At 43.8% G+C, this 27,864-nt stretch overlaps 1 protein-coding gene across 3 annotated transcripts in view; it reads right to left on the bottom strand.

The window, feature by feature from the left end:
- Snx29 (sorting nexin 29) overlaps positions 1 to 27,864 on the bottom strand; it is a 423,868-nt gene that overhangs the window by 255,734 nt on the left and 140,270 nt on the right. For all 3 annotated transcript variants that reach the window (XM_060364193.1, XM_060364194.1, XM_060364195.1), the window contains one exon: positions 9,645 to 9,727. In XM_060364193.1, coding sequence (XP_060220176.1) covers positions 9,645 to 9,727 — 83 coding nt within the window. The remainder of the gene's footprint in view (positions 1 to 9,644; positions 9,728 to 27,864) is intronic.

Below are 27,864 nucleotides of genomic sequence, written 5' to 3'. Positions count from 1 at the left end.
TATAAAAAAAATAAAAATTAATTTAAAAAATGTAAGGTTATGGGATTCAACTCTGGTTTAGAATATACTGTATATAATAATCAAATTTTGAGGTTAAAAATTTTCCTCAGATTAATAAAAGCTGATTTAAGATGTATTTTAATTACTTATGTCTTTGCTTAACTGTTCAACACTGAGCTTCTAGAAAATTTAGATAAGTAACAACATACATTTTAAAAATAAGGTATATTTGGTAAGATTTATGAAATCCTAAGGTCTACACAGGTTCACAGTATAATTAATTTTTTTATTTTGATACCAGAAGAGCTTCAATTCAAAAACTGCTATTTTTTAAGGCTAAACTTAACAGGGATAAAGCTATAAAAGCATAATCTTATAAAAGCTAATAACTTATTGTAAACTACTAGAGCTAATTAAGACATGGAAGTTAATAGTCACTTTATAAATGATCATTCTTTCATGTATTCAAAACTATACTTGTGGTCATGTTTAGTACTTAATGTAATTAATCACAAGAATATGCTTTAGTTAGTCTCTTGTATATGTTTTCAACATTAAGCCTAAAACAAGTATCTAGAAAATGACAAACTCTGTTTAGTTTAGATATACTTAATGACAATGGTCCTCAAAACTTTTCTGAGATCTGCGAAATATGGCATTTAAAATGTTTAATGGGAAAAAGCTTACTATGACAGACAGAGATCCCAGATCCTAATAATGGTCTCAAAAGAAGATGATGGGCACAAAAGAAGTCTGCTTGGAACTTTATTTATATGTGGCAAAGCCGAGCACTTAAAACTGCCCTTCACCTTGCCTGCTACCAGGAGCTTCTCCAAACTGTGGATAAGCAGTACATTGGGAAGTTGCCATGGTACTCTTCTCCCATGAATCCCTAACAGTGAGCATCCCTCTGCTGTCCACTCTGAATCCCTTCACTTTACACAGATAGCAGCTAAGAGCAGAGGCAAGGCTACCCAGAAGCACTGGGCCCTCCTTACTACCCAGCAGTGAAAACCACATGCTGTTAACCGTGTTATAAATGAGACAACCCCAATATACAATGCAGGTAAGAATAGTTTGAGCAATGTGTGCCAGGCCTGACCTCCTCTGGAAGAGTTTTAGAGAGACCATGATACTGTTAAGAGCAGATCAGCAAAGAATGGAAATGAGGAAGCTTGAGTCCAGCCCAGGCCTGGAATGCCTGGCAATAAGGCATTCGGTGTGAGCTCCCTCAAACTGTCATGCAGGCCATAGGCAAACACCAAAAGCACTCACTTCCCCTTCCTAGCCAAGTGTCTGCATGGAGCCTGGCTCTAACACTCCAAGTATATGTATACACTGGGCACACATTTGGTAAGACGACATAACCTAAAGCATACATACAAGGCAAGAGGAGGATTTGAGCACAGGCTGGCTCATTGTCCACTCACGCTAGCCTTGAGCAGCTTCTGCTTCCCCATCCAGGACACCAGACCCAGCACAGCCTACCAGGCAGGAACACTGGCTGTGTGAGGGCTGGCAAAGGTCCTGGCAGACAGGACAGCCTCACATTAGCCCTTCTATAATGCTCTTCAGTTAGTTCCCTCCCCAAATTCCAGTAAAGCACCCATGGGGGCTGGTAAGAAAAAACACCAAGTCAGTGGCTGCATTCAGAGTTAGAGCACTTGCAGGACACTGGGTTCAATCCCTGAGTTAAAAAAAAAAAAAAAATCAAATAACAACAGTAAAAAGGTAGCCTCTGCTTCCAGGCAGCTTCATCTTGGCAAATGTTTCTTGAATATGCCAAGAAGAAAAACACACTTTTAACACATTGCTGGGCAGGGCCTGGAGAGATGGCTCAGGGGTTAACAGCACTCAGTACTCTTGGAGAGGCCTCAGGTTCAGTTCCCAGCACCCACATAGTGGCTCACAACTGCCTATAACTGCAGTTCGAGGGGAGCTGAGCCCTCTTCTAACCACTATGGATTCATGCACACATACAATGCACATAAATACACAAGTGAACACATATGATTTTTTTTTTATATGTATCAACTGGGCAGCAAGACCAAACTTCTGAGAGTGAAAAACTGGGGAAAATGACAACAACCCCAGCTGGGAGGGGCCATCTGCCTGGAGAACAGGGGTGCCAGACAGCAGGAAAGTTCTAGGGAAAGAAAATGGGACATGGGCTAAGACAGTGTGCTCCTTTTCAAGTGCTGAAGACAGGAGGGAAAGCACAAGCTGAGGAAGTAATCCAGCCTGGGGATCCACATCGCCTCAGAAAATGGTTTCCATTCATTCCAAGAAAAACAGACAAGCCACTGTGCTGAGGTGCAGGCTCTACATACTCAAGCAAAGCAAAATGACCAGCTGCTGTAGGAAAGCTATAATTAGAAAGTAAAGCAGAGTGGTGTTTCAAAACCAAAGTGGCATTTAACAAAACAAGCCACCTGTCAGCCTCCAAGGAAAGGATCTGCCACCAATGGAGAAGCTGACTGACAAGCTGCAGATATCAGCCAAACTATGGTGGGGTGAACAGGCTGAGGAAGGCTCTTTGTTTCTTATAAACAATAAAAAGAAGCAAAAGCCAATGGATCTTGGGTATTTCCAGGCAACTGCTTCTGCTGTGATTTGGGAGAGAAAAGTGTCCTGCTATGGGCTGAAATCAATACAGCAAATAAAACACCCTCCCTACGTCACCAGGATACTTGGGCTGCTTCTGGAACTAGTGGCTGGATTCCTGAGCAACTATGACCTTAGGCCTTTGCTGAAATTTTTCACTAGAGTGATGGCACAAAAAGTGGCCTGGAGAAAAGTCCCCACCCCTCACAAACCTCCTAACTCACTAACTTCCACCAGAAACCCCCAAGCCCACAAGAGGCAGGGGCTGTTGGCTGCCCATCCAATTGTCCCTCCTTCTACACATGCTCATTCCCCAGCCAAAGAGCTTGAAGCAGAAGCTATGGGAGAAGGGTCTGAAAGCTACTTAAAGGAAGCTTATTACCCCCAAGCTCATATTCTTTGAAAAACTCTCTCAAACACACCCTCTAGCCTTCCCATCTACTGCTTCCACATGCCAGTAATATGGATGTGATGGTAGAACAGCAGCCATTTTACAGGTAAAATGAGGCAATCATAAATAAAGGTAGCCTATGGCAGTTCAGTATCCAAGTGGCCTCCATAGAGACAGGGACTATCTCTGACATAAACTGATTGGCCTGCTGTTTGATCACCTCCCCCTGAGGGGGGAGCAGCCTTACCAGGCCACAGAAGAAGACAATGCAGCCACTCCTGATGAGACCTGATAAACTAGGATCAGAGAGAAGGGGAGGAGGAACTCCCTTTTCAGTGGGCTAGGAGAAGGGCATGAGTGGGAAGAGGGAGGGTGGGACTGGGAGGGGAGGAGGGAGGGAGGTACAGGGGGTATACAAAGTGAATAAACTGTAATTAATAAAAATAAACAAAAAAAAAACAAAAACAAAAAAAGAATAAAAGACATGCATCAAAAATAAGAAGAGATGTGTCTTGAGTGTCTGTGGCCAGAAAAGACCTACACAACCCCAAGCTACTTCCAGACACTTCATGTAAGAGAAAACTATGGAAACACTATCATGGGGTTTTCTTTCTGATACAGACAAGCTTCGCCCAACCCAACATAGTATCCCCAAGTGATCAAGTGCATGCTGTGACAGTGAGGTCGACAGAACACCTCCACACGTCCCTCCCAACAATCGTCTAAACTCCTAACAGAAATAGCTTCCCACACCCGCCTACTGCATTATCAGCTGAGGGCCTGCTGCCGTCCACCCTTCTCTACCAGAATCCATCCCTTTGTTTCTGAGTGCCCACGTGGCTCAGCCCTGTGCTCAAGCCAATGTGTTGCTACGGGGCTGCTCCCACCTCATATGAGCCAGGCTTGATCAAGTCCTACCCACCCTCTCCTACCTCAGCAGGTCGCAGGGTTCAGTAAGGGATGTACAGCATTTGAGCTGGGACAGAGCTGCCTGGCACACCTGTCAGTACAACCCATGGGGCACTCTCAGTTACACTTCGAGTTTCTAACCCTGTGCCAGTTACTCTGACACAAAGACAGTCGCCTGGGAAGAGGGGTCCCCGACAGAGGAGCTGCCTACACTAGACTGTCCATAATGTCTGTGGGACATTTTCTATTCTTTTGGGAGAGGGCAGCATTTGAAACAGGGTTTCTCTGTGTAGCTCTAGCTGTCCTGGAATTAGTTCCATAGACCAGTCTGGCCTCAGCCTCAAAGAGATCCTCCCACCTCTGCCTCCTGAGTGCTGGGATTAAAGGCGTGCAGCACCACTGCCTAGCTCTTTCTCCATGGATGATTAATGTGGGAGGCCCAGCCCCCTACAGCAGGTAGTCCTGGCTATGTAAGAAAGTGGTCTGAACAAGCCATGAAAAGTAAGCCAGGAGGGAGGCAGCAATGTTCCATGGTCTCTGCTTCAGCTCCTGCCTGCAGATTCCTGCCTGACTTCCTGCTCTGACTTTACTCACATGGACTATGACATGGAAGTGAAAGCAGAATCAACCATTTCCTTCCCAGGTTGCTTTTAAAATATTTGTCATGGTAACATAAATCTATAACAAATCCTTCTTATAAAATCTGAAATATGTATAAAAAATATGTGTTGACTCTTAGAGGTAAATACAGACAGCATTAGCTATAATACTCCCTAGACTTTTCCAATAAATTAAAATTTTAAAAACTCAACCATCTTATGTCTGGGAACAGAACTCAGTAAAGTACACTCAAGCTAACAGCTGAGCTGATGGCACACATTTGTAATTTCAGCATTGGGGAAGCCGAGGCATGAGGGTCTCTTGGGCTTGCTAGTCAGCTAGTCTAACAAGTCAGCTCCGTGTTCAGTGAGAAAGCATGTCTCAAAAACTAAGGTGGATGACAGGGAATGTGGCTCAGCACGTAAGGACACTTGCTGAGCAAGCCTGGTAGCCTGATGCAATCCCTGATTGTTAATGCAGGAGGCCCAGCCCCCACATAAAGACAGAAGGAGAGAACTGACTCCACATGCTGAGCTCCAACCTCTCCATGGGTCATGGCACATACACCCCACACCTATACATAAAGTAATAATAAAAGTTTTACAAATAATACCAGGTGCACATGCAGGAGCCTGCACACACAACCCCTTTAGGTGGGTGCAGTCCCCACCACTCAGATGAAACCAGACTCACAGTCAGCATGGGCAGTTACAATACAGAAACTTTCTCTGTCTGTCTCTCTGTCTGTGTGTTCCTGTGTGTCTGTACGTGTGTGTGTGTGTACATGCGCGCACATGCACACGTGTCCATTCTGAACTGATCTGAGGCAGCTGCTAGGACTTTAACACCTCAGCCAGGCACTAAAATCACTTCCCAGGTTTTGTTTACAGGACAGGAAGCTATTTCCTTACCCAGATACTATTTTATCTTGATAATGGCTACAAAGCTTTCAGAGAGGTTCACTATACAATTATCACCAGAATCACTCACCTTTCAGAAACTAATTGACAGGTGTCTGCTAATTTCATCTGACCCTCAACTTGAAGCTTCAAAACATCCCTAACCTCATTTATAATGAAAACTACCTGCTATTCAACATGTGCCATCACTTGTCTGTGTGCACACAAGTCCAGAATGTCACTGTCATTATCTCCAGGCCCCAGCGAATATCAGAAGCTCTGAAATAACTTCCACCAAGAACAAAGAGTCAGTGTTAAAGGCAGTGAGTGCCAAGAGTAAGCCCACAGCCCTCTGCCTGCCTTGCCCTTCCCCAAGAATCATAATTTCTCCAGGCGCCCTTCCCAGGCAGTAGCATCACTCTACCAACGAAGGAGAAGAGTTCTCAGATGGAGGGGGGGGGAAGGGCATGTCTATTCTGCACTCTCCAACACCAGAGCAAGCATGTCTATTACAACAGAACTGCCAACATGTGAGTAAGCTACAGTGTCTGACGTCTATTCCAGGATGTCACCTACCCTTGTCTGTACTAGGCAAACAGCACACAACTGGTTCTGGCTATCCAGGAAGAAGATGTCCTCCCCACAAGTCATGTGGGTTTCCCTCATAATAAAGTGAAGTAGTACTGTGAACAGGGGAGATAGCCTACGTAAAATAGCTGTGCATACAAACCAGCACTACAGGGAGCTCAACACATGAAACCCAGATGAGATGTGGGGACCCATGCATCTCATGATCCAAAAACCACATGGGAATCAAACCTGGAGGAAAAGAGTAAGATAGACCTAGCAGGTGTGTGCAAAAATCTTTTTTGTTTGTTTTGTTTTTCAAGACAGGGATTCTGTGTGTAGCCCTGGCTCTCCTGGACTAGGTTAGCCTCAAACTCAAGAGATCTGCCTGCCCCTGCCTCACAAGTACTGGGATTAAAAGTGTGTTCAACCACTGTCTGGCTTCAAACAGAAATCTTAATTTCTACTTTCTGACAATGATGTCCCCCTGGTGACATCATTGTCAGAAAGTAGAAATTAAGATTTCTAAGGAACAAATTTGTCAGCCTGAATAACATGGCTAGGTTTCACCCAGTTGAAGGCCTTAAGATGGAAGAGAAGAAAGGTCCCTGGAAAAGATGTATTTGTAGGATTCAGAGTCAAGATGTGACATCAACTCTCCCTAGGTCTCTAGCCTGCAGGACACCTTATAGATGATGGAGTCAATGGACTTCCACAATCACATGAACCAGTTTCCTAAAATAACATCCTGTACATACACATGCTCTGTCTGTATCTCTGACTGTGTATGTGGCCTGGCCTGGCACACACCAACCCATGGTGGTTCACTTTGTTGTATATGACAACATCAGCATCTTCCGGAGTGGCCAGACCACAGGCAGAAACTGGCTGAGGTTTAATCTATCTATTAATATGTGACCTAAGGACTTCTAGGCCAAAACCATTTCACTGCCCTAGAGATCACCAAATTAGCTAGTTTGGTTGGCTAGTGAGCCTAAGGGATGTCCCTGTCTCTGCCTTGTACCTCGCCATGGCTGGAATTTCAAGCATGCACCACCACAACCAGCTTGGTAAGTTAGGTTCTGAAGATCAAGCTCTGGTCCTTATGCTTACGGGCACTTTCCTCACTGAGCTTCTCTCCAGTTCCCTGGCCATACATCTTGATTCAGGACTTGAATAATATGCCAGAGAAGAAATCAAAAGCATGCAGAGTCAACTCCTGCTCTCTGGTCATGCAGGAAACTGTCTAACACCGGCTTCCTGGAGAATACAAAGGAATCCAAGTTCACTAACAGAGTTGACCTAATGTCCAGAGGAGTTACAATGGATGCCTAATTGCCAAGCTGGTTCCTAGGGATATGGTGGCCCTCCTGCCACAGCTATAAAACTGCTCTTACACTCCAGAGTAAGAGGCAAAGCAAAAGGAGATCCAAGCTTTCACAAACCTCTGTCCTGGCTAGGAAATGCAGCAGTCAGTGGAGAACACCCCACCCTCACTCTCAACCACAACAGGAGCCAAAAGCTTTTCAAAGAGGTGAGAAAAAGTCATCTGAAATTCTATTCCATATTTACTTTCTGGAGGGATCAGGTCACTCACAGAAACAGAAGAGGAATAGAAATTTGAAATATGTACCTAAAAATTTAAAGGTTGTTAACATTGCAATTTAAAAGGTAATTTTATGTTGTTCATTTTTTAAACCTAGAGGCATTTTTTTTTCCAAAACAAAAATATAAGGTTAAAGATGAAGGTCCCAGGACAACCCTAAGGAACACTGTCAACTGCAAAAGCATTTGGAAGTAAAAATTTTTCAGTCTCTTCCTTCTGATGAGCTCACATCTGTATTAGTCAGTTTTGCCATAGATAAAAAGATATTTTATACTTGCAACTAAAATGCTTATGTTCTCAATTCCCTCCTTGAACTCAGAAAACTCAGACATGGGTGTGTCCATCCCTGATACCAGAAGCCAAGGGACATAGTGAATCAAATGAGCAAAGTCTCCCTTCCTTTAGTCTTTTAGTGTAGGAGACTCCAACTCCCATAAGCTTGCAGGCACTGGGGCCCAGCCAGGATGTGTCTGGATCTCCAGTGAAGAGTGGAGACCACCAGATATAGTCCAAATCTCTTAGAAGGAAGATAGAAGCTTGGAAGAAATCTGCTGTGCAACTTTGGAAGGCATTGCCTTTTACAACTATTTTTTTAAAGCAAACACATAATCACAAACAGTCACAGAGTACTGTGTAGGTATGCAGTACATGCCTGCACATGTGCAATTTGTAACACCCAGATCAGGAAGAGGATTAGGGGTAGGAAACAGGGTCTTACTATGCAGCTCAGGCTAGCTTTGAACTAACAAACATTTGGCCCCAGCTTTGAATGTTGGGGTTACAGGCCTAGGCTATGGTGCAAGGCTATTTCATGGTGCTGGCACACCGCTGATGCTCCTTGATAACTGGGACTAAAAGGAGAGAATCACAGGATTCCATAAGAAACAACAAGGCAACTGGTATGTGCCCAATACTGAGCTCATCCATGAAAACCCTGCAGCATGAGGGACACCCAAGGCACACAGTGTATCTTGACGCAAAGTAGAAGTGCTACTGCTATTCTGCAATGGACTATGCTGGCCATCTCACTGAAGTTCAACAACGGTGATCACACTGTATGCTTACAGCCAGCTTTGCTTCAGAGCACTCAGGCTGTATCTTAAGAAATGAAACTTCCGCTGCAATCTGCACAGACTATGGAATCTGCTTGTGCGTTTGGGAAGGAGTGCTCCCAAAATCCTGATTCAGGAATACATCTCATAATACTGCATTTTCTAAATCAAAAGCAAGCCTAGGGGTTGGAAAGATGGTGTAATTGGTAAAGGGTTTGCCATATATGCCTGAGGACCTGAGCTCAGTCCCTGGTGTTTATGTGAAAAAGCTGGCACTATGGCATATGCTTGTAATCCCAGTGCTATGGAGGAGAAGACAAATGGATCCCTGGGGCCCACTAGCCATCTAGTCCAGCCAATTGGTGAGGTCCAGGTTCAGTGAGATACCATGCCTCTAGTAATAAAGTGGACAGCTTCTGAGTTTGGTCTCTGACTTTCATATGCATATGCTGTGTGCCCATAAATGCAGGAAGGGTAAGTTAAGAGGAAAGAGTTATCAAGAGTGAAGGAGATAAGAAGTGAGGGGGAGTGAGTGATCCCAACACATTGCACATATGCACAAAATTGTCAAAATTAAAATAACAAAAATACCAACAGTACCTACCTGTGCTAATCCTTATACTGCCTCCACACATCACCTGTCAACTATCCCGTGTTACACATGAGAAGACTGAGACACAGAGAGATTAAGAGACTACAAGAGATGACAGCTTGGCAAGTGTGAGTCCAGGAAGGTGTCAGTGTTTACCCTGTTTGCATTCTGCTGCTCATACCTCTAGCCTCATGCAAATCAACCATTCCATGTTCTAGACTGTAAGTGCTCAAACCGTACAACTGTTATTGAGTCCAGTGGGGCTTAGTTTTCATTTAGCAAGAATACACAGCAGAGTTTTCTGTCTAACTCTGGGATGCAACAAGCACCATTTTCTACTGCACCAAAGTATGTATTCACCCATTCCTTGAGCCTGCCCACAAAGTAGCCAGCCCCACCCCACATGGGCTCATAGCCACCTCACCTTCAGTTGTTTGACCTTCTCTTTTCAGCATCTGGACAGCTCCTACATACTTCTTCAGCTGGACTTTGAGCACCTCGTTTTCTCTGCAGGTATAAGAATGTTTAAAAAAAAAAAAACAAATTTAAAAACTAACAATTGCCACCCTAAGCAGGGGAGGGAATCTGTATGAAGAAAAGCACACAATTTGTGTCTTGTAAATGTTAATGTGCTTTCCTGGTTCACAGAGCAATGCTGAAAATGGCTGTAACTCAGGGCATACTTTTGAAAAACCTTCTGGAACTTTCCTTTTGGAGTGTTGGTGAATGCTAACTGTGCCTGTGCCTACAGACTTGGAATGCAAATGTGTGCTTTGGGAATCCACAAACTGCCAGGTGTCTGTTCAGGGTCAGGCACTTGATATTCTCGAAACCAACAGAGGCACACAGTAAACACAGCTCACCAGGGGCAGGCTCAAATCACACCAGCTACCATGTAGTACATGACCGACCTCATGCTGTGTGTTTATATATCATCCCCAAAACTAGCACAGCTCCTACTTTGTAGATGGGGAAACTGGAACACCAGGGGGAACCAGTGGCCAAATCCACTCCCAACCCCACATAAGAGCATATAATGAAAAACAGACATTGGGCTACAATGACAACCTACCTCCTAAACCCCACTCCCTAGGTATCCCTAGGTACACTGACTGATCATGTGACATTAGGTAGCAGGAGAAGAAACTGACATTTCATTACTACCCACCATATAGCTTGGACCTTGATCATGTCAACTCACACAACCACACATACATGTATTCATCCATCCATTCCAACCACCACATAGCTTGGACCCATATAAGCTCACTGACTCACACACATGCACATTTATCCATGCATCATTTGTGGAAAATTCACAATAAGTCTGTCATATTATCTCAAGTCAGTAAGAGAGGAGTTGGACAGATAGTGTCTCTGAAGAAGATCACATGGTCAAGATCACCAGTAAAACCCAGTTCTCTCTGTCCCCAAGACATATTTTCCTTTGTCTCTCTGAGATTTAATCTCTCACCAGCTATACCGAGAAGAGGCTCCTTGTCTGCATTCTATTTCTGCCTCTCACTCCCCATCCCAGGTCTTCAGAGTTTGATTAAACACACTAAAATTTTCTGCTTTACAATAAAAAGAGCTCAAACCAGATTTCTTCTATGGTTATACAAATAAAAAGACTCATTGCAAAACATTCCAACAACTAGAACTATTTAAGAAGACAGAATTGGCTGAAAATCCAATCCCTTGCAATAAAGTCCATTAGCATTCTCCTATCCACCCTGTCATACTTAGGGCATGTGTAAATAAGGATGTTTTATAGAAAAATACCTGCTACACTTACATTCCCTTAACATTTTTGGCTGGAAGTACATAATGTTCCTTGTCATCCGCTCCATCTCTATCTCCCCCAGGAACCAAAAGCAAACCTGTGCTCACTGCCATGCCCTACAGCATGCATGGCTGACCACACATGCCTGCAGAGTCTAGTGTACAGGTCAAGACCACACTGCACACTTGCTGCAACCAAGCTGTTTTCTTTAACTGCACCACAGCAAGCACTAACTCAGTCTGTTGACGGATGGAAAGAGCATTCCTTAGTCCTTACTCAGCTGTGAAACCTGAGATAGGCATGTCTGTTTCCAGTGCCTTACACTACCATGCGGTCTATTAAGACAGCCCTTCCCTTGGACTGTTCTTTGCAGTTGATTTGGGGAGAGAACATCAGGGTCAAATGCAGGAAGTACCAGACACTCAGGAATCACCTGAGAACTCCACACATTTCTCAGAAGCTTGGGTAAAGGAAACCATGAAGAAGCCTTCCCTTTGCCCCTGCCCTAACAGACTGTCAGGAATCTGTACAGGGTTGCTGCATTAACTCCAGCTAAAGCAGCTACAGCAATTGTTTGAAACCAAACAGCAAGCTCTGAGCAGGCCTGAGAGGAGGGAAAACAGCCCTGCTGTATACAACGGCATTGTGTGCTTAGTAGGTTCCTATAACCACAGCCTCATTATACATCTCATTCCCAGCCACCCTGTGAGAAGTCACAGAAAATATCACCTTCAGTAGATACACACTTCTGTTGGGAGAAAGTTAGTACTAGCTCTCCAAAGACCACTTTCCAAGAGGCACAGTGGGCAGCCTCCACTGAGACTACTGAACACACAGGTTGCACTGTTGCAGTGCTGGGCCTCTGGCTTTCGTTCCACCTGCCCCCAAACACAGGCCAACCTTCAGCTTTCCTGGTTATTCCATCTCTAAAGTGTTTCAGGTAGCTGCTAAATTATCTTTTTAATAATATGTTAAGACTCCATCTAAAAATCAAACCTAATATAATATATAGAATTTTAATAGAAATCCAATTTCCATCAAATGACATGAAACCATGGTGAATATATCAGCTCATTGGATGGACATCTGTGGCAGCTGCCAGTTTAACCTAGCAGGCTCTGCTCTGTTGGGAAATGGACATTTTACATCTCTGGGAAGTGTGAAGTCTCAATTGAGAATATAGTCAAACTTTCTTGGAAAGAGTAAAAGCCTAGTGTGCTGGCCAGGGGCACTGGCTACAAACCCCTAAGAATGACCAAACCCAGTTACTGTTGCGATTTTTTTATTTTTAAATAGTTAAAGATTTACAGGAAGTTAGACAATAATAGCAAGAGGCCCTGAACAGCCCTGGCCCAATTTTCCCTGATGGTTACACCTTACCTAATCACAGGGAAGGCTCCATTGAAACCAGATAGCTACTGTGAACACACGGTTTGACTGAGTCATCTTCATTATAATAAGTGGCTTTGAACTTGAGATGAGCCCCGGGCCTTAGCCTCCTGAGTACAGGAACACATATCCAGCTCATATATATGAGTATACTATGTCTTTGAAAAGAGAACACAGTGACCACAGAAGTCAAGTATGCTATGCCAGTTTATGAAGGCAGGTTGGTACTTGTGGGACGCAGGGACGTTTGGCAATCAAAGGAATTCTTGTCCTCTGTAATAGGCGGTCACTGATGTCCCGCAGGCCTGACTCTACTTAGAGGTGGTGGAACCTAGCATCTAGTGGCTCTCCACCTTCCTAATGATGTGACCCTTTAATACAGTTCCTCATGCTCCTCATGTTGTGACCCCAACCATAACATTATTTTCATTGCTATTCTATAACTCTAAATTTGCTACTGCTATGAATCATAGTCTTAGGTGACCTCTATGAAAAGGATCATTCAACCCCACAATGAGGTCTCAACCTTCAAGTTGAAACCCCTGACCTAGGAGGTCTTCCTCATTAGCAGAGTGCCCTTGAAGGAAACAGTGGGACTTTCCAGCCCCTTCCTCTTCCTCTTTTTCTCCTGGTCCTAAGGTGACCAACTTTGCACTGTACTCCCCACCAGGAATGCCTCCTCGGTACAGACTGAAAAGCAGCAGGCCAATGAACCATGGACTAAAGCCTAACAGAACTGTGAGCCAAACGAACCTTTTCTCTTCTTCAGTTGACTGTCTCGGTTTTTTGTTACAGTAACAGAAAGCTGACTAATCAATACATCTCCCCCACCTAAAAGACGCCTTTTCTTTCTTTCTTTCTCTCTCTTTCTTCCTTTCTTTTTTTTTCTTTAAACTTCACATGTCACTAGCCCAAGAACACAATTCTCATAGTTTGAGCAACTAACTTACAAAAATAAAAAGCAATGATTTTTTAATTTTTTATAACATTTAAACATTTATGTTTATAGATATGTGTGGACACATATGAGCCACAGTACCTGTGGGTCTTAGGACCCACAGCAAGCACCACAACCTACCTCCTGGACTGTACTGTCAGCCATTGGAAGATCTTAACTTGTGGACAGAGAAGCCATTTAGAATATATGATTGTACTCACTATATAAATTCTTATTCTGATTATCATATATCTGTAACAGAAGCTTTGGGTTTTTTTTGTAAACTCAGTTATGTTATGTAAATACTTTTTTTTTTAATCCCTAGTGTGAGATTTTAGTTGGGCTATAGTTTGCCCACACCTGTTAATTGTCTCATGCAGGACATGGCTTTTGCCAGCTGGTAACAGCCTTCTATGTGCCACATAGAGAGAGGCACAGTCTAGGGCTCTGAGGATATAAACTGAGAGCCCAGAAAGAGAAGGCATGGCGTGTGATATTGGCATGTGGAGTGTAGCAGTTTGGAGAGACCTAAGAGACAACAGTGTGGCCATGTGGAGCAAACACATGCAGAGAAAAACGCTTAGGGGCACATGGTCTTGGAGGAGGCTGCTGGCTGCATCTGCTGTTGACAGAGATTGTTATAGAGCCCTAAAAAAATTTTTAAAAAATTTCAATTCTGAACAGCCAGGAGAAGTAAAGGGGCCCTCTCTTGCCACTAACCTCCTCTCTCCTACATAGGGTTGGGAGGTTGGAAGATTGGAAGGGAGGTTGAGACCTAAACACACCAAATAAAGTAGTTTTTAAAAAGAGCGCTACATATATCAGTGCTTGACACATGGCTATCAATGGAGCTAAAGTTCACTATGCAGGCCATCCTGGGGTTCAAATCTCAGATTTTATTCTTACCAATTCTTAAACTTCAGTGTTGATGGTGACAACAGCTGTCCTCCAATTTTCACATGATGCTCAGCAGATGCCAAGTGCTACTTTAAGTTCATAAATGTTCCACCCTATTAATACCTGTAATATGTGCTTCCTAGGGGTCACCTGGACTTCTTCACCCTGGACTTCTCCAGTAGCAGAAGTCCTATGTGTCACTTCTAGAATCAGTTACAAGAAGACTGCAACAGTCTTTATTTCTCTGGAATGCTCCCATCTCTGATTCCCAGCTAACCTGTGGGAAGCCACACAGCTTCATGAGTACGCTAGAACAGCACCCTGTAGCCCCATCAAGCCTTGAGTGACTTGAGCTCCAACCACACTCTGGCTAACCTTATGAGACCCTGGGCCAGAGGGACTAGCTAAGCCATGCCCAGGCCTCTGACCCTCTGAAACTATGAGGAACTAGGAAGGGCAGCACCCAGACGGAACAGAGGCTAGGCAAGCACATTACCACTAAGCTACAGTGTCAAACCTAATTGATTAAATTTAAGCTGATCCACAGAACTTTGTGTATATTAGTTCACTTGATCCTCATGGCAACCCTGTGAGTCATTTTCACCCCTGCAGTTAAGCCTGGAAACAGTACAGGAAACAGGGGTAAGAATTCTAGAGACCAAAACACTTGCCCAAGGTATTGACTTTCTCTGACCTTCCATTCCTTTTGTCAAGCTAAATGTCAAAGCTCAATAACCTCACATCCAGCTAATAGCACAGACAGACATCCTCTCTGTACTCAGTTTGTATTGGTGCAGCGTGCATAATCCTTCCAACAACTACTTCCTGGGACATCAAGTTAGTGCCCACATTGTTCAGATACATGAGTGTAAGGGTCCCCATCCTCACAGGGGTGACATTTACACAAGAGCTGTGACCTTCCAGGAAATAGATTACAAATCACAATGCGCCCTATAAAAATGGGGGGGATGGGAAGGCAGAGACAGGAGGGTACAGTGTGGGGGAATGTTTTATAGACTGCCTATAAGGCTCTTCTGGAAGTTAACAATGTTCCAGGCAGGCTGGGCTGGGGAAGCCCCAGGAAGCTAGAAAGACTGCAGCCAGGCATGTGTCATGAAGGCCCCTGAGCCAGGGCAACGAATGTGAGCATCCAAAGAACAGTGTGAGGGAGAACAGAGGGGCTTTATGAGAAAAACAAAGTGGGTGTTAATACAACAGAGGCCAGTTGACCTTCCAGAAGGCAAGAACTAGTTATCCAGCTATGAAATGATGGTGGTCAGGGTTAAGAGGAATGGGTAGCAGCCACAGAGGTAGAGAGAAGTCCAAAGCTCTTCATCTACAGGATTCCAGACCATCTTGCCAGCCGGCTGCCAGCCTTGATCTGCCTGCTGGCCACCCTGCAGTTTCCTTTCAAAGCTCAGGGAAAATGTAAATCATGTAGTAGGTGGTAGCAAATGCCTCTCCTACAGCTTCCAGTGACTACAGTAATTAATGTGTGCAAGTCAAAGCAATTACGCCTGCTGGATGTCAGAATAAACAACCAGCAACCCCAGACAGCACCATTCAAAGAATAATTACTCAAAACAAAACCAACGAACCTGTTAAGTGCATTTGGTAATTCATGAGCATCAAAACACCACAATAAGATACACCTACAAAAATCTGCTCTTCTGGACAAACAAAAGCCTGGCTTAAGGGTACCTCAACTCTACTAGCCAGTGATACTAAGTAGACACTACATCTAACGACACCAAACTAGAAGACAGTGGCTGAGTGGCCTGGCTATACAAGGCCAAGGGAACTACCCCAAAGCAGGCAGTGAAGAGTCAGCCTGCCTCCACCATAGGCTGACAAGCCATCTTATACCCAAGGACAAACTAGCCTTATTCCTATTTATGAGTAAACCTGTTTCTCAAGGACTGGTCAATGTCCACCTGTAACCTTAACTACAAATGGTTCCTGTTCCAGGAAACATCACTCATGCCTTTGTTGCAAAATGTTATTATGGTCACCTGTTGTTATGACCACCTGTTGTTATAACTACCTTGCAAACACCTTGCAATCCTGTCTTTGTTTCAAAAAAGTTATAATGACCATCTTGCAACCCTACCTTTGTTTCTAAAGATTGTTATGACTGCCTTGTTTTGACCACCTTGCTATATTCTGATCCTATAACCCTGCCTATTTTACCTACCAAACCCTTCATTTGGAAACCCCTTACTCCTGAGCTATAAAAATCTTGTCTTCTTCACATCCAGTGATGACCTATGGAACCCTGTCAGCCCCCCCCCCACTAGACTAAAAAAAAAAGCTTGCTTTAATTAATTGTTTGCTTTAGTTAATTTGGCTATGTAGATTTGGGTCAGTGGTCTTTCTCCTTTCATCTTTGGGATTAATAGCAGGAACAAAAGGCACCTCATTTAATGGTGTTAAAAGCCACTCCTAAGACCTCAAGATCTTGGTAAAATATACTATCAAAGCTACTGGCATTTACTGTTAGTCTCCTCCAGCCATACCCCCTAGTGAAGGCTTTCTAACCCTGGAGTCTACTGTTACTATAACACATTTTGTAGATCTCTACCAAACACTGCTACAGTCACACCTTTGTATAGTCCTGACTGTAACAATCCAATACCTACAATAAGCAAGGGCTGCTGCAGGAGAAGGGATGTAGAGGTTTCATCAATACTTATACACTTAAGTGACCAGACATAGGCTAAGTAATTTTACTAGGAAATGAGAAAAACCAGGATTCAGACCAGCAGAATGACTCTAGAAACAGAAGACAGCCAGTTTTCTGCACTGCCTATGTAATACAATGTACACTCTGAAAAGGGACATGGGTTCCCAGCCAGCCTCCACCACAGTGAGATCATAGCCGCAATATCTATAGGTGGAAGATGCTCTACTCAAGCTACTCCCCCATTGTGCCATAAATGTACTCTCAGTTGGGTCCTCACATTCCTGCCTTGCAGCTGTCAGGGCTCCCAGGGATGCTCAGCCAACCATCCATCTAAGTAAGGTCCTCCACTGCTCTAGAATCCAGCCCTGCCCTGCACCACTGTTATGGCTGACCTGATTTTCTGTCTGCAAGTCAACACCCTGGCAAACACCCAGGAGAGATACTCAACACGAAGCAATACAAGCACGGAGCTGAGATTGTTGAGTCTCAGCATCTCAAGCCCTCCAACTCCTAAGTGAGGTGGGCCGGGGGCGGGGTCTTCCCTTCCTAAACAATTCAGTTCCAAAAGATGAATTACTTAAAGGATCAAATAATCACGTTTAGCTGAGTGGTGACAGCAGCACAAGCCTTTGATCCCAGCACATAGGAGGCAGATGCAGATGGATTATCTGTGAATTCGAGGTCACCCTGGTCTAAAGTGAGTTCCAGTTCAGACAGAGCTACACAGAGAAAACGTGTTTCAAAAAGAAATTTTAATATTTTTTAATTACCAATTTTATCAGTCAAAACCAGGTTTTTGCGACTGAAGAAATAACAAATAGTAATGGGAAAAAAATTGAAAGGCAAAGCCACAGTATTGTCAAAATTCAAGAGATTGCTGTGAACTCATGAGACCATACCAAAACAACAAAGTAACACCATCACTGGGCAAAGCTGGGACAATTTAGCCATTGAAATAGTGACAGAAATGAATTATGAGATAGTGAATAAAATGAAAAGGTTAGTGTACAACAGAATACCCACAGCTCCAAAATCTTCCTCACAAAATACTACTTGCAAAAAGGCAGAGTACTTAAGCTGAGTGTGTTCATCAGCGTCTTGAGGGATGGAAGGAGTTGACAGCCAACACCATCTAGGGATCTAGGGAGAACCTGCCTCACCTAGATGGTATTCCCACCAAAGATGCACAAATTGAACCTACTCATAAGAAGACAACAAACAAGTTGGGGAACATTTTGCAAAACTGGCTTTAAAAATGTCAAAGTCATCAGAATGAGATAAGGAGATAAGACAAGTGCATGCAATGGCAATGGGTCACTCTGGTGTCCATTTCTGCAAGACAGGAAATGTCTACAACAAATGGTGAGTGCCAGGCATAGTGTAAGGCCCCTGTGCAGCCACGTGTGAGTGTCAACCTTCTGACCACCCCCCTGAATACAAGTGCCAAGGGAGAATGCTTTGCCTATGGGAAGTATATGTCAGCGCACAAAGGGGTAAAAGTTACAAGTAGAAAACAGAATCCCAGACCCCTCTTGGGAATCATTCCCTGAAGTAGACCCTGGAGTCTGCACTTTAACAAAGCTTCAAGACACTTCCTGGGCACACTCCGGCATCCACTCACTGCTCTGTGCCCTGTCATGCCATGATGGTAAGAGAGACCCAGCAGCAGCAGTGGTCTTCTTCAGCTGCTGTCCAGAACACAGTGCCTGCTTGGACAAATGAAGTCTTGGGGCATTTTCTTTTCTTTCCAGTTCCCTGGAATACGACAACAGTCAAGGGCTGCCAGGGGATTCGAACTTCTCCTGCTGCTCTGGGGCTTGAGACGCATGGCATCATCTCCAGTTTCAGGGCACTAGGAAAGGGGAGGGACCTAAGAAAGCTTTTTTTACTCTTAATGCCCTCTCTGATTTTCTCACCATCTCCCTATTCCTTCCATAAACCCATCTCACTTCATCAGCCACCTGGTAAAGTCTACTTAGCATGGCATTCTGGGTCCTACATTTCAGATCCCAGCCAAGGAAACAGACCAAACAGCTCCAGGAACACAGGGAAGTGATTAATGGTAGATGATATACCTCAGAATATCCTGAGCACAACAGGAAACGGCAAGCTTCCCAACTCAAGGGCTGGAGCCACACTTCATTTTACACACTCCAAACTCCCAGAAGTCACTTACGGGGCATTCGTGTATCAACCTGGCAGCTAACGTCTTACATCAGGCAAGACTGTTGTAAATGCTGGTCTTACTTCTGTGTCCTCTTAGCTATATAATTAAGCCTCAGCTTATCACTTGCAAAACAAGACAATAAAAGTAGCTACTTTAGAAACTATAGAGACTTTAACTGTATCTTTATAAATATATGTATACAGTATCTTTCATGTAGCAAATTCTAAGTGTTAGCTAGTATTAGGGCTGGAAAGATGGCTCAGAAGTTAAAAGCACTTACTGCCCTAGCTGAAGATCTGATTCCGTTCCCAGCACCAATATGGTTGTTCATAACCATCTGTAACTCCAGTTTGGGCAGGTTTGACAACCCCCTCTAACCTCTGAAGGCACTGCATGCATATAGTACGCCTGTGCCCACTGGGGTGCATGCTCTGCCGGTGCAGACACTGATGTAGTTAGTGTTGACAGGCTGAGACAGAGTATCTGAATACCAAGCTGAAAACTCAATTTGGCTTTGGAACAAATGACAATAGTGTCATCAGATCTCAGTCTCTTGAGAGAACAGGTAGCAAACTGGGCTGGAGAGGAAGAAAGAATTTTAAAGGATAATGATAATAATAACAACAAGATGCAACAATGGAAGCCCCATAGCAGAGACAGAAATGCTATTGAAGAGAGCATATTATTATAGCTCATGAACTGGAATTGTGGATTGAAGATTCTCAGGCTTATGTAAGCCTCAGAGGGAGCAAGGAGTTTCCAATTAGTTACAAACAAGTCCAGGCTATTTCACTTAGAGATCTAGATTCCTTCTGAAAAAGCCAAGAACAAGAGTTGCCCTGGGAAGCTTTGCAAGGACCCAGGGTCATGCAGAGTGGCTGCTGCCCCTCCCCTACTCCCTCCAAAGACACCCTCCTTTATCTCTCACATGTGGGCGGTTCCTTACTTCTGTTAGCCCTGATCTATGGACATTCTTGTCTGGGACCCCTACTGTGCAGAAACTCTGGAGTATGACAAGCTCAAAACCAGCATTGGGCTTGGAATTTCAGGACCAAAGCAAGGGCTTGGTATAAAAGCCCTTGTGGCTTGGGGCTAAGCCACCACAGCATAACCATTCAGATACACTCACTGCTATTGCTGCAAAGTCAGCCCCAGAGACCTAGCCAAGAGAACTGCATTTCTAGGGAAACAATTATGTTCCCCCTTGACATCAAATGACTGTAAGAATTGACATAGACTCTTTCAGCAGTTTGTCACTAATGTTACCTGGCACACAGTTAGAGCCCTTTCCTGCTGTGTTACCATTCACCCCCAAACTTGAGGACAAACTATTGGAAAACTATGCTAGATACTCCTAAATAGGAAGAGGAATGCTTCTGAACTCCAGGCTGCCAGCATAAAGAGAGCTAGCATCTTTGATCACCTCCCAGAGCGGGAAGCAGCCTTACCAGGCCACAGAAGATGACAATGCAGCCACTCCTGATGAGATCTGATAGACTAGGACCAGAAGGAAGGAGAGGAAGACCTCTCCTATCAGTGGACTTGGGGAGGGGCATGCGTGAAGAAGGGGGAGGGAAGGTGGGATTAGGAGGGAAGGGGAGAGGGGTTTATGGGGTGATACAAAGTGAATAAAGTGTAATTAATAAAAGTTTAAAAAAAAGAAAAGGTAGGCCTATAAAAATATTCTGACATTCCACTGCCTTAAAAGTAGATTATTATTATTATTATTATTATTATTATTACTATTACTATTATGATGATGATTCTTAGGGATTATTTTAATTTTGAATATATCCATCTTTTGGAAAGGAATATCTTCATGAGTAACATGCAATTATTTTTGTTCTGTTAAGCCACGTGCTATGATGGGTTTAGGAAAATATTTTGCTAAGATGTCTGTCAGCTTTGTTTTACCTTGCATTGAAAATAGTGAGTGACCTCACAGACGCCAGCCCAATATGTTTCTCTGATGATGTGCCCTTGAGTCTATGAGTAACAGCTTGATGAGCCTGTGCTTTGATAGGCTGGTCTGAAGACCTTGTTGTATTTCCTTTCTGAAGATTATTGAGGTTCTTTACAGTGTGTGAAAAATAAATGCATTTTGTGGATGCTAAAGAGAGAGAGAGAGAGAGAGAGAGAGAGAGAGAGAGAGAGAGAGAACTAGCACAAGAGGTTCAAATGTCACTGAAGTGGAAAGGACACCTAGAAGCTAGCCAGGTACAGTGAGTTTGCAGCCCAGGAGTTTGGGTGGCATCTATTAGAAAAATGAAATCAAACTCTGGAGCAAGGCTGCCTGCAGAGGCCCCCCACGAAGTCTGAGTCCTTAATGATATTATTCAAAACATTGCTGCCTCTTGGCCATGATCTCCTTAAAAGCATGGATGTAGGCTCGCCCAACCTTATACAGTGCACCAAAGAAGCTCAGGCAGAAAGTCTGAAGGCAGCCCAAAAAAGGACAGAGCGTAAACCTTGTCCAGCTCCTGAATGAGAAACAGAAATCACTATAAAAGACACACTAGGAACAATTAGGGAATTGTAACTATGAACTATGCCACTGCTGTCAATTATCTCAGGCATGCAATAATATTGTGGTAATGCAGAAGAACGCCCTTGTTCCTGAAGATAAATGCTGGCAGGTTTGGGAAGCATGGATCACAATGTGGTGGGGTTAGTTTTTTGTTTATTTGTTTGTTTGTTGTTGTTGTTTTGTTTTGTTTTGTTTGTTTGTTTTTTTGTCGGCTTTTTTATCAACACAAACCAGGGTCAGTTGGGGAAAAGGAACTTTGATAAGAAAAGGTGTCCAACACATGCCTGTCAGCAAATCAGTAGTGGCACTTTCTCAATTAATGATTGATGTGGGAGGCCCCAATCACTGTGGGCTGCAGCACCACCCCTGGCAGGTGGTCTTGAGGAACTTAAAACAGGTTAAGTACACCATGGAGGCAAGCCAGGAAGTAGCGTTCTTCCATGGCATCTGCTTCAGTTCCTGCCTTGTTTCCCCTGACTTCTTTTCGTGATGGACTATGCTATCAGCTGAAATAAACCCTTTCCTCCCCACGCTGCTCTTGGTCATGGTGTTTATCACAGCACTAGAGGGAAAACTATGACAATGTGGAAAAAAACCTTCAGACATTTATATAGTGACATGTGTGTATTTACATGTGTCATTTATACAGGGGGGGAAAAGGCTAAAAAAAAGTCAAATGTATAAAATGTAAGCACTTGAGCTCTGGTAACCTTTGTGTCCTTATGACAGAAACAACTTAAGGAGGAACACTTAATAGGGTTCACTGATAGGGTTCACAATTTGAGGGAACTAGTCCATTGTGGTAGATGGGGCATGGTAGAGCTCACTGGGGCAGGAGCATCTGGATACTGTTCACATCCAGGAAGTAGAGCAAGTTAAGAGAAAGTGATGAGGGTAACTTCAGATGGACACCCCAGAGGACCACTTATGCCAGCCAGGCTCCACCTCCTAAATGACCCACAGCCCTCCTCAAAGGATCACCCACCACCCGCTGGAGAAATGCATCCCCCAACATGAGCTTACAGGGAAATTTCAGATTCAATCCACGAGAGCTGGGTATGAGCGAGGCACCTAGGTACGAGCTTACAAGATAAAAAGTTATGGAAATTTATAATCTGTTGTCTTATGAAGAAATTTATGCATACATAAGGCTCATGATAACATTTCTGTCTCACTAAGGGTGAACAGCAGAAGATGGCAGGATGCAGGTTGGTAGCTTCTATCCAAGGCTTAAGGAAACCACTGTGCCCCACTCCACAGCCAGCCACAGCTGGGCCTCTAGAGCTGCAACTCCAAGCAGCACAATGAGCTCTTGTCCTCCATCATCAGCCATTACCAGCTGCTTGTTTGCCTTCCATCCCCTCATTTGCAGCTTTCTCACATTGTGCTTTGTCTGCTGGGAGCATTATTAAGGGAGGATTTAGCAGTATTATTAAAAATGCCTATTTAGAAAAGGAATCTGGGAAGATATCAGTGACAGCAGCATCGTTTTTAAATCTCTCTAAGTTCCTACATTTTAAAAAAAAGGAGTAAAAGCAAAGCCGAGGGATGGCATTTACAATGGAACTACAGGCAGGGCCCCATGCAAACCCCAAAGCTTAACTAGGCCAAGGCAAACTAACAGTCACAGTGCAGACTGATTCAAAAAGCCAACCACTAAAAAGACCTGAGACGTGGTCCCCAAATCAGCCACTCAGCATGAAGGTAAGGGCTGCAGTAAAACCAGGACCCTTCTTCTCCAGATAACAATGCAGTGCAGACTGACAGGAACCCCCCACAGCCTTGATTCCCTTCCACAGTGGTGGAACCACATAGTGAGGGGAAAACACTGAAATGGGGCTGCTGCCACTGAACAGTGGAGAGAGGATCTAAGGATGAGGGAAGAAAGAATCCAGGGAAAGGAAGGAAGGAGGGCAAAGCCCAGTGTTCCAAGAAGCAAGTGATTGTATTGCTGGAAATGATAGAAGAGGGAGCTCTGGTCCCCACACCTGTCAAACCAGTGCTCAGAGGGCCAAGGCAGGAGGATAGCAGGTGCAAGGTACAATGGTCAGTCCCAGGATAACCCGGGCTTCATAGCAAGACTCTAATGTAAAATGAGACTAGGTGGAGAAGGAAACAGGGAAGGAAAAGGAAGGGAAGGTGGAAGAGAAGAAGGGGGTAAAATCTTCTACAGGTAATAAAAATATAACAAAAATTCCCATGTAACTGCAAGCTTCTATTTCAAGACAAGACAAAATACAAGGTAGAGATGATAAAAGCCACAGAAAAACATGCAAACCATAATTAGAAAACTCAATACTCAGGAAGAACATAGGAACCTGAGAAAACACTTCAGAAATGAAAACCGATGGGACAGGAATATCTAGAAAGTGAAAACAAGCTGAAGAAAGAAAGAAGGAAAGAAAGAAGGAAGGAAGGAAGGAAGGAAGGAAGGAAGGAAGGAAGGAAGAAAGAAAGAAAGAAAGAAAGAAAGAAAGAAAGAAAGAAAGAAAGAAAGAAAGAAAGAAAGAAAGAAAGAAAAGAAAAGTGGAAATGGAGTGATTGAAACAAAGACCTGAGACAGAGTGGCAAGTGTTGAAGACTGGTGAGTAAGACCCAACATACAGGAAGAGCCCTGCGAGAAGACAAGAGGAATGGCCATCCTGAAACAAACGACTTTGGCACAACAAACGTTTCAAACTGCCTGTCACAGAGCATAGGCTGTACCTAGGAATACTGACTGTAAGTGACACCAAGACCTATTCTAAGAAAATCACCAGCTTCAGGGAGAAGACAATTCTGGGTCAAGTGCCCTCTGAAGAAAGAGAGTTAGATTAGCCTCCTCTGATAACAACACTTCAAATGAATGCAGTGGCTCTTTTAAGCTACAAGAAAATGGGATGGAAAGATTGGAAATTAGCAAAGCCAACTCAAAGCAGAAAGAACAGAAACCAGCACCAACCTATAAGGACTCTGGGGAGGCTGCTCTGGAGGCCACTGCTTGCCTCCCTGCTGACTCAACCACAGACAAGCTGAAGTGAAGAGCCTCCCACACGTGGCAATGAGTGATGCAGCTACAGGGCATAAACCTGGCACACTGTGCATGGCACGGCTGATGGTAAAGAACACACATACGCTCTGCCTATGTGTTCTGGTGATGGCACCTCAAGTGAGGAGGGTAGGAAAGGCACAACAGGACATGTTATCTCTAAGCACTATTATAATCTTGCTAGCAGGTTTGACAATGTTTTCTGAGACTTTCTAGATATCTATGCACAGGAATATATATATATACACACATATGCATACATACATACACATGGAAACACATACTTAACATAAAATATCCTATGATTGTCTTGAAATTCCAAATTCTAGATTCTGTATGATAGGGTTGCTTAACCACTTATATTGCTGCAAGTGCCTTTATGCAACTTTGCCACCTCATCAGCCCAACCTTTTATACTGTATTTGCATATTCTTTTCCCCTCATATAAGGACTTACAGGATGGTAACATTGAGATATAACATACCAACTCATTTGCTTTAAACCATACACACAGAAATTGTCAGAATAATACTCAAGTTGATATGAAAGTAAGAACTGAAAAAAGTTTGTGTGTTCATGCAGCCGAACATTTCTGGCACCATTTACAAACACAACTGTACAATGAGAAGAAAGCAGCACTCAAGTTAGACTGAGCTTTACAAACATCTGATAACATAGGTGTCTACCATTAAAACCACTGCCTTTGCAATGCTAGCTAAGAAATAACCCCTTGCTTCCTTAACTTGCTTGACTTCATCGACTTGTTAGGTGTTTTGGCACAGCAACAAGAAAAAGGAACTAATGCAGTCAGAGTTTCCATGATGCAGGGGAGGCCTAGAACAAAGCAGAAAGGGGCAGTCACTAGAAGGCCGCTGTGCTGACAGGGAGGGGTGACGCGCTGGGTGTAAGTGCTGAGCCACCATGCTTTTTGGTGTCTGATGATGGACACCCATCACAAGGCGACTGAGTGTACAGAAGTCATGAAGCACTGCTAAATAGGGTGCGTGCTCACCTTTTAAAAAATGACTGAGGGGCTACAGTTGTGACCCAGAATTCACTAGCATGACCAAGCCTGTGGGACCCAACCCAGGAAGAGAAGAAAAAAAGAATGGTGAGGAGGAAGGTCAAAGGAGAAAAAATATTAGTAACATAAATGTATTTTAAAAACTTGCTTGCATGTTAGATGTGATTTGTAACATATGCAAATATCTCAATAAAGCGGCTTTTAGAATGAAAATAATTGACCACTATACATCCCAGCACCATGACAAGCTACTGGGAGTGAGAGAAGAAGAGCAGTGAGACCTGTTTCTCAGATGGACAGCTTTTGTAAGTTGCTGCCCAACACATCCCCACACCAGAAGAGAAAGAACACAGGACATCTGGAACCAAACAGAGCCACAAGGTCCCTAACACTGGTATCACCTACAAGAACACCAGTCACCCAGCCCAGCTCCACTCTACCCCAGTGCACAACTAAACAAAGGCAGCTGTGATTGTCCAGCCACTGGCCAATGACCACACCCAACAGAGCCAAAACTGAGATGAAACCCTCCACAGTCTATCCTAGAGTCAAGAGACTTCCCTCACCCCTTATTTCCTTCATCACAAACCCTGAGCACCAGCACTTGAGATCAAGAACCAACGTGGTCAATCCTCATCATGGTTCAAACTAAAGTAACATGTGTATTATTATATATTATATAATATAATTATTATCTATATTGTAGATAATTATTATCTAGATTATATATATCTATGTTATAAAATATAGATAATATTGTATATGATATACATTATACATAACTCCTGGGAAATACATCCACCCTGTGTTACAGAAGAGGATAGCAAAGCATGGGAAGATTATGGCTTATCCCAAGATCCAAGCTAATACAGAATAGAGCTTTGGGCCCAAACCTGATGGAAAACTATGAGGTATCAGTCTGCTTGCACTGCTGTAACAAAACACAAGAGGCTGGCTGAAGCAAAAGGTATTCATTCCTCACAGATCTAAGAGCTGCAATCCCAGACTCAGAAGCCTGGTATGATTCCTCCTGAGGCCTCTCTCTTTGACTAAGAGACTTTCATCTTCTTATTGTGTCCCCATTTAACCTCCTTTGAATATGAGCCCTTGGCATCTCAGTCTCATTGTGTTCCCCATGTAGGCCTCTCTGAGTGTGAGCCTGTGTTATCTCTTCCTCTTTATGTTGAACTGCCTTTATGGCCTTTATGCTAAGTCTCTTTATGTCTTTTGACATTAATGCTGGTGTTCCTTAAAATAAGCATGCACAAGCATGGCCCCTCCTTTCTCAGAGGGTTACAGAAACAAAATTGTTCCTGGAACAGTTATACCAATGATGATGGCAATTCTGTGAACTCTTCCTGTATGCCATGTGGGATCTGGGCAGTTACCATGGATCATGTGGCATCATCCTTGCAGTAACCATTTTTAAAAGGGTGATGTGATTTCATGTCATAAAGGATGGAGAGTCAGACAACTGAAGCTCATGCCCAAGTTGACACATCAGGCCCATGGCAGAGCATCATCCTCTTTTCTCCCTGTTTCTGGGACACAGAAGTACTCAGGTGCTGTCTCAATAGCAGATCTTACTCTATATAGGCACCCTGACATCTCTCTTACTCCAGGCTCATTCCTACTCTCCCTGCTTCAGCTGCAACTTTCACTTAAAAAACACACAGGTGTAAGCTTCTCAGTGGTAGGAGAGCAATCTCTGGCACCAGTCTGCATTTGGTCCCTATACAGCACCACTTCGCCTGCTGTCACAGGGAAAATTCACTTCTAAAACAGACCAGAACTCCAGAAGAAGGACCCAAGCCATCCGTGGTTGGTGAAGACATTCCAGGGCAAATACTTTTAGGTCAGCCACTCTCCTTCCTGTACCACCTCACCTGTGCTTGCTCTGCAAGAAAAACCCGATGAACTCACTGGTTCACAGGGTAAGCCATGGTGGAACGGTACTTAATTTGTGGTTAGGAATTTAAGAGGAGGGGCAGATGTTGTTCACATCCCCCCAGGAAGGAATTTCAGCAACCATCCCAATGCTGTGACCTCAAACTCTCAGAAGAAGCCACAGCTATAGCGAAAGGCATGCTCACTGTTTGGCACTGGCTAACTAGAATCTCAACTGCAGGAGTTGGAACATTGCGGACTAGGAGGCAGAGCTATCCTGGACTCTTTACTCTTTAGCAGCCCCCTGTCATCAACTGCTACA

This window comes from Meriones unguiculatus, chromosome 11 (genome assembly GCF_030254825.1).
Source record: "Meriones unguiculatus strain TT.TT164.6M chromosome 11, Bangor_MerUng_6.1, whole genome shotgun sequence".
In the NCBI taxonomy this organism is placed as follows: Eukaryota; Metazoa; Chordata; class Mammalia; order Rodentia; family Muridae; genus Meriones; species Meriones unguiculatus.
This window is presented reverse-complemented; position numbering and strand designations above follow the sequence as displayed.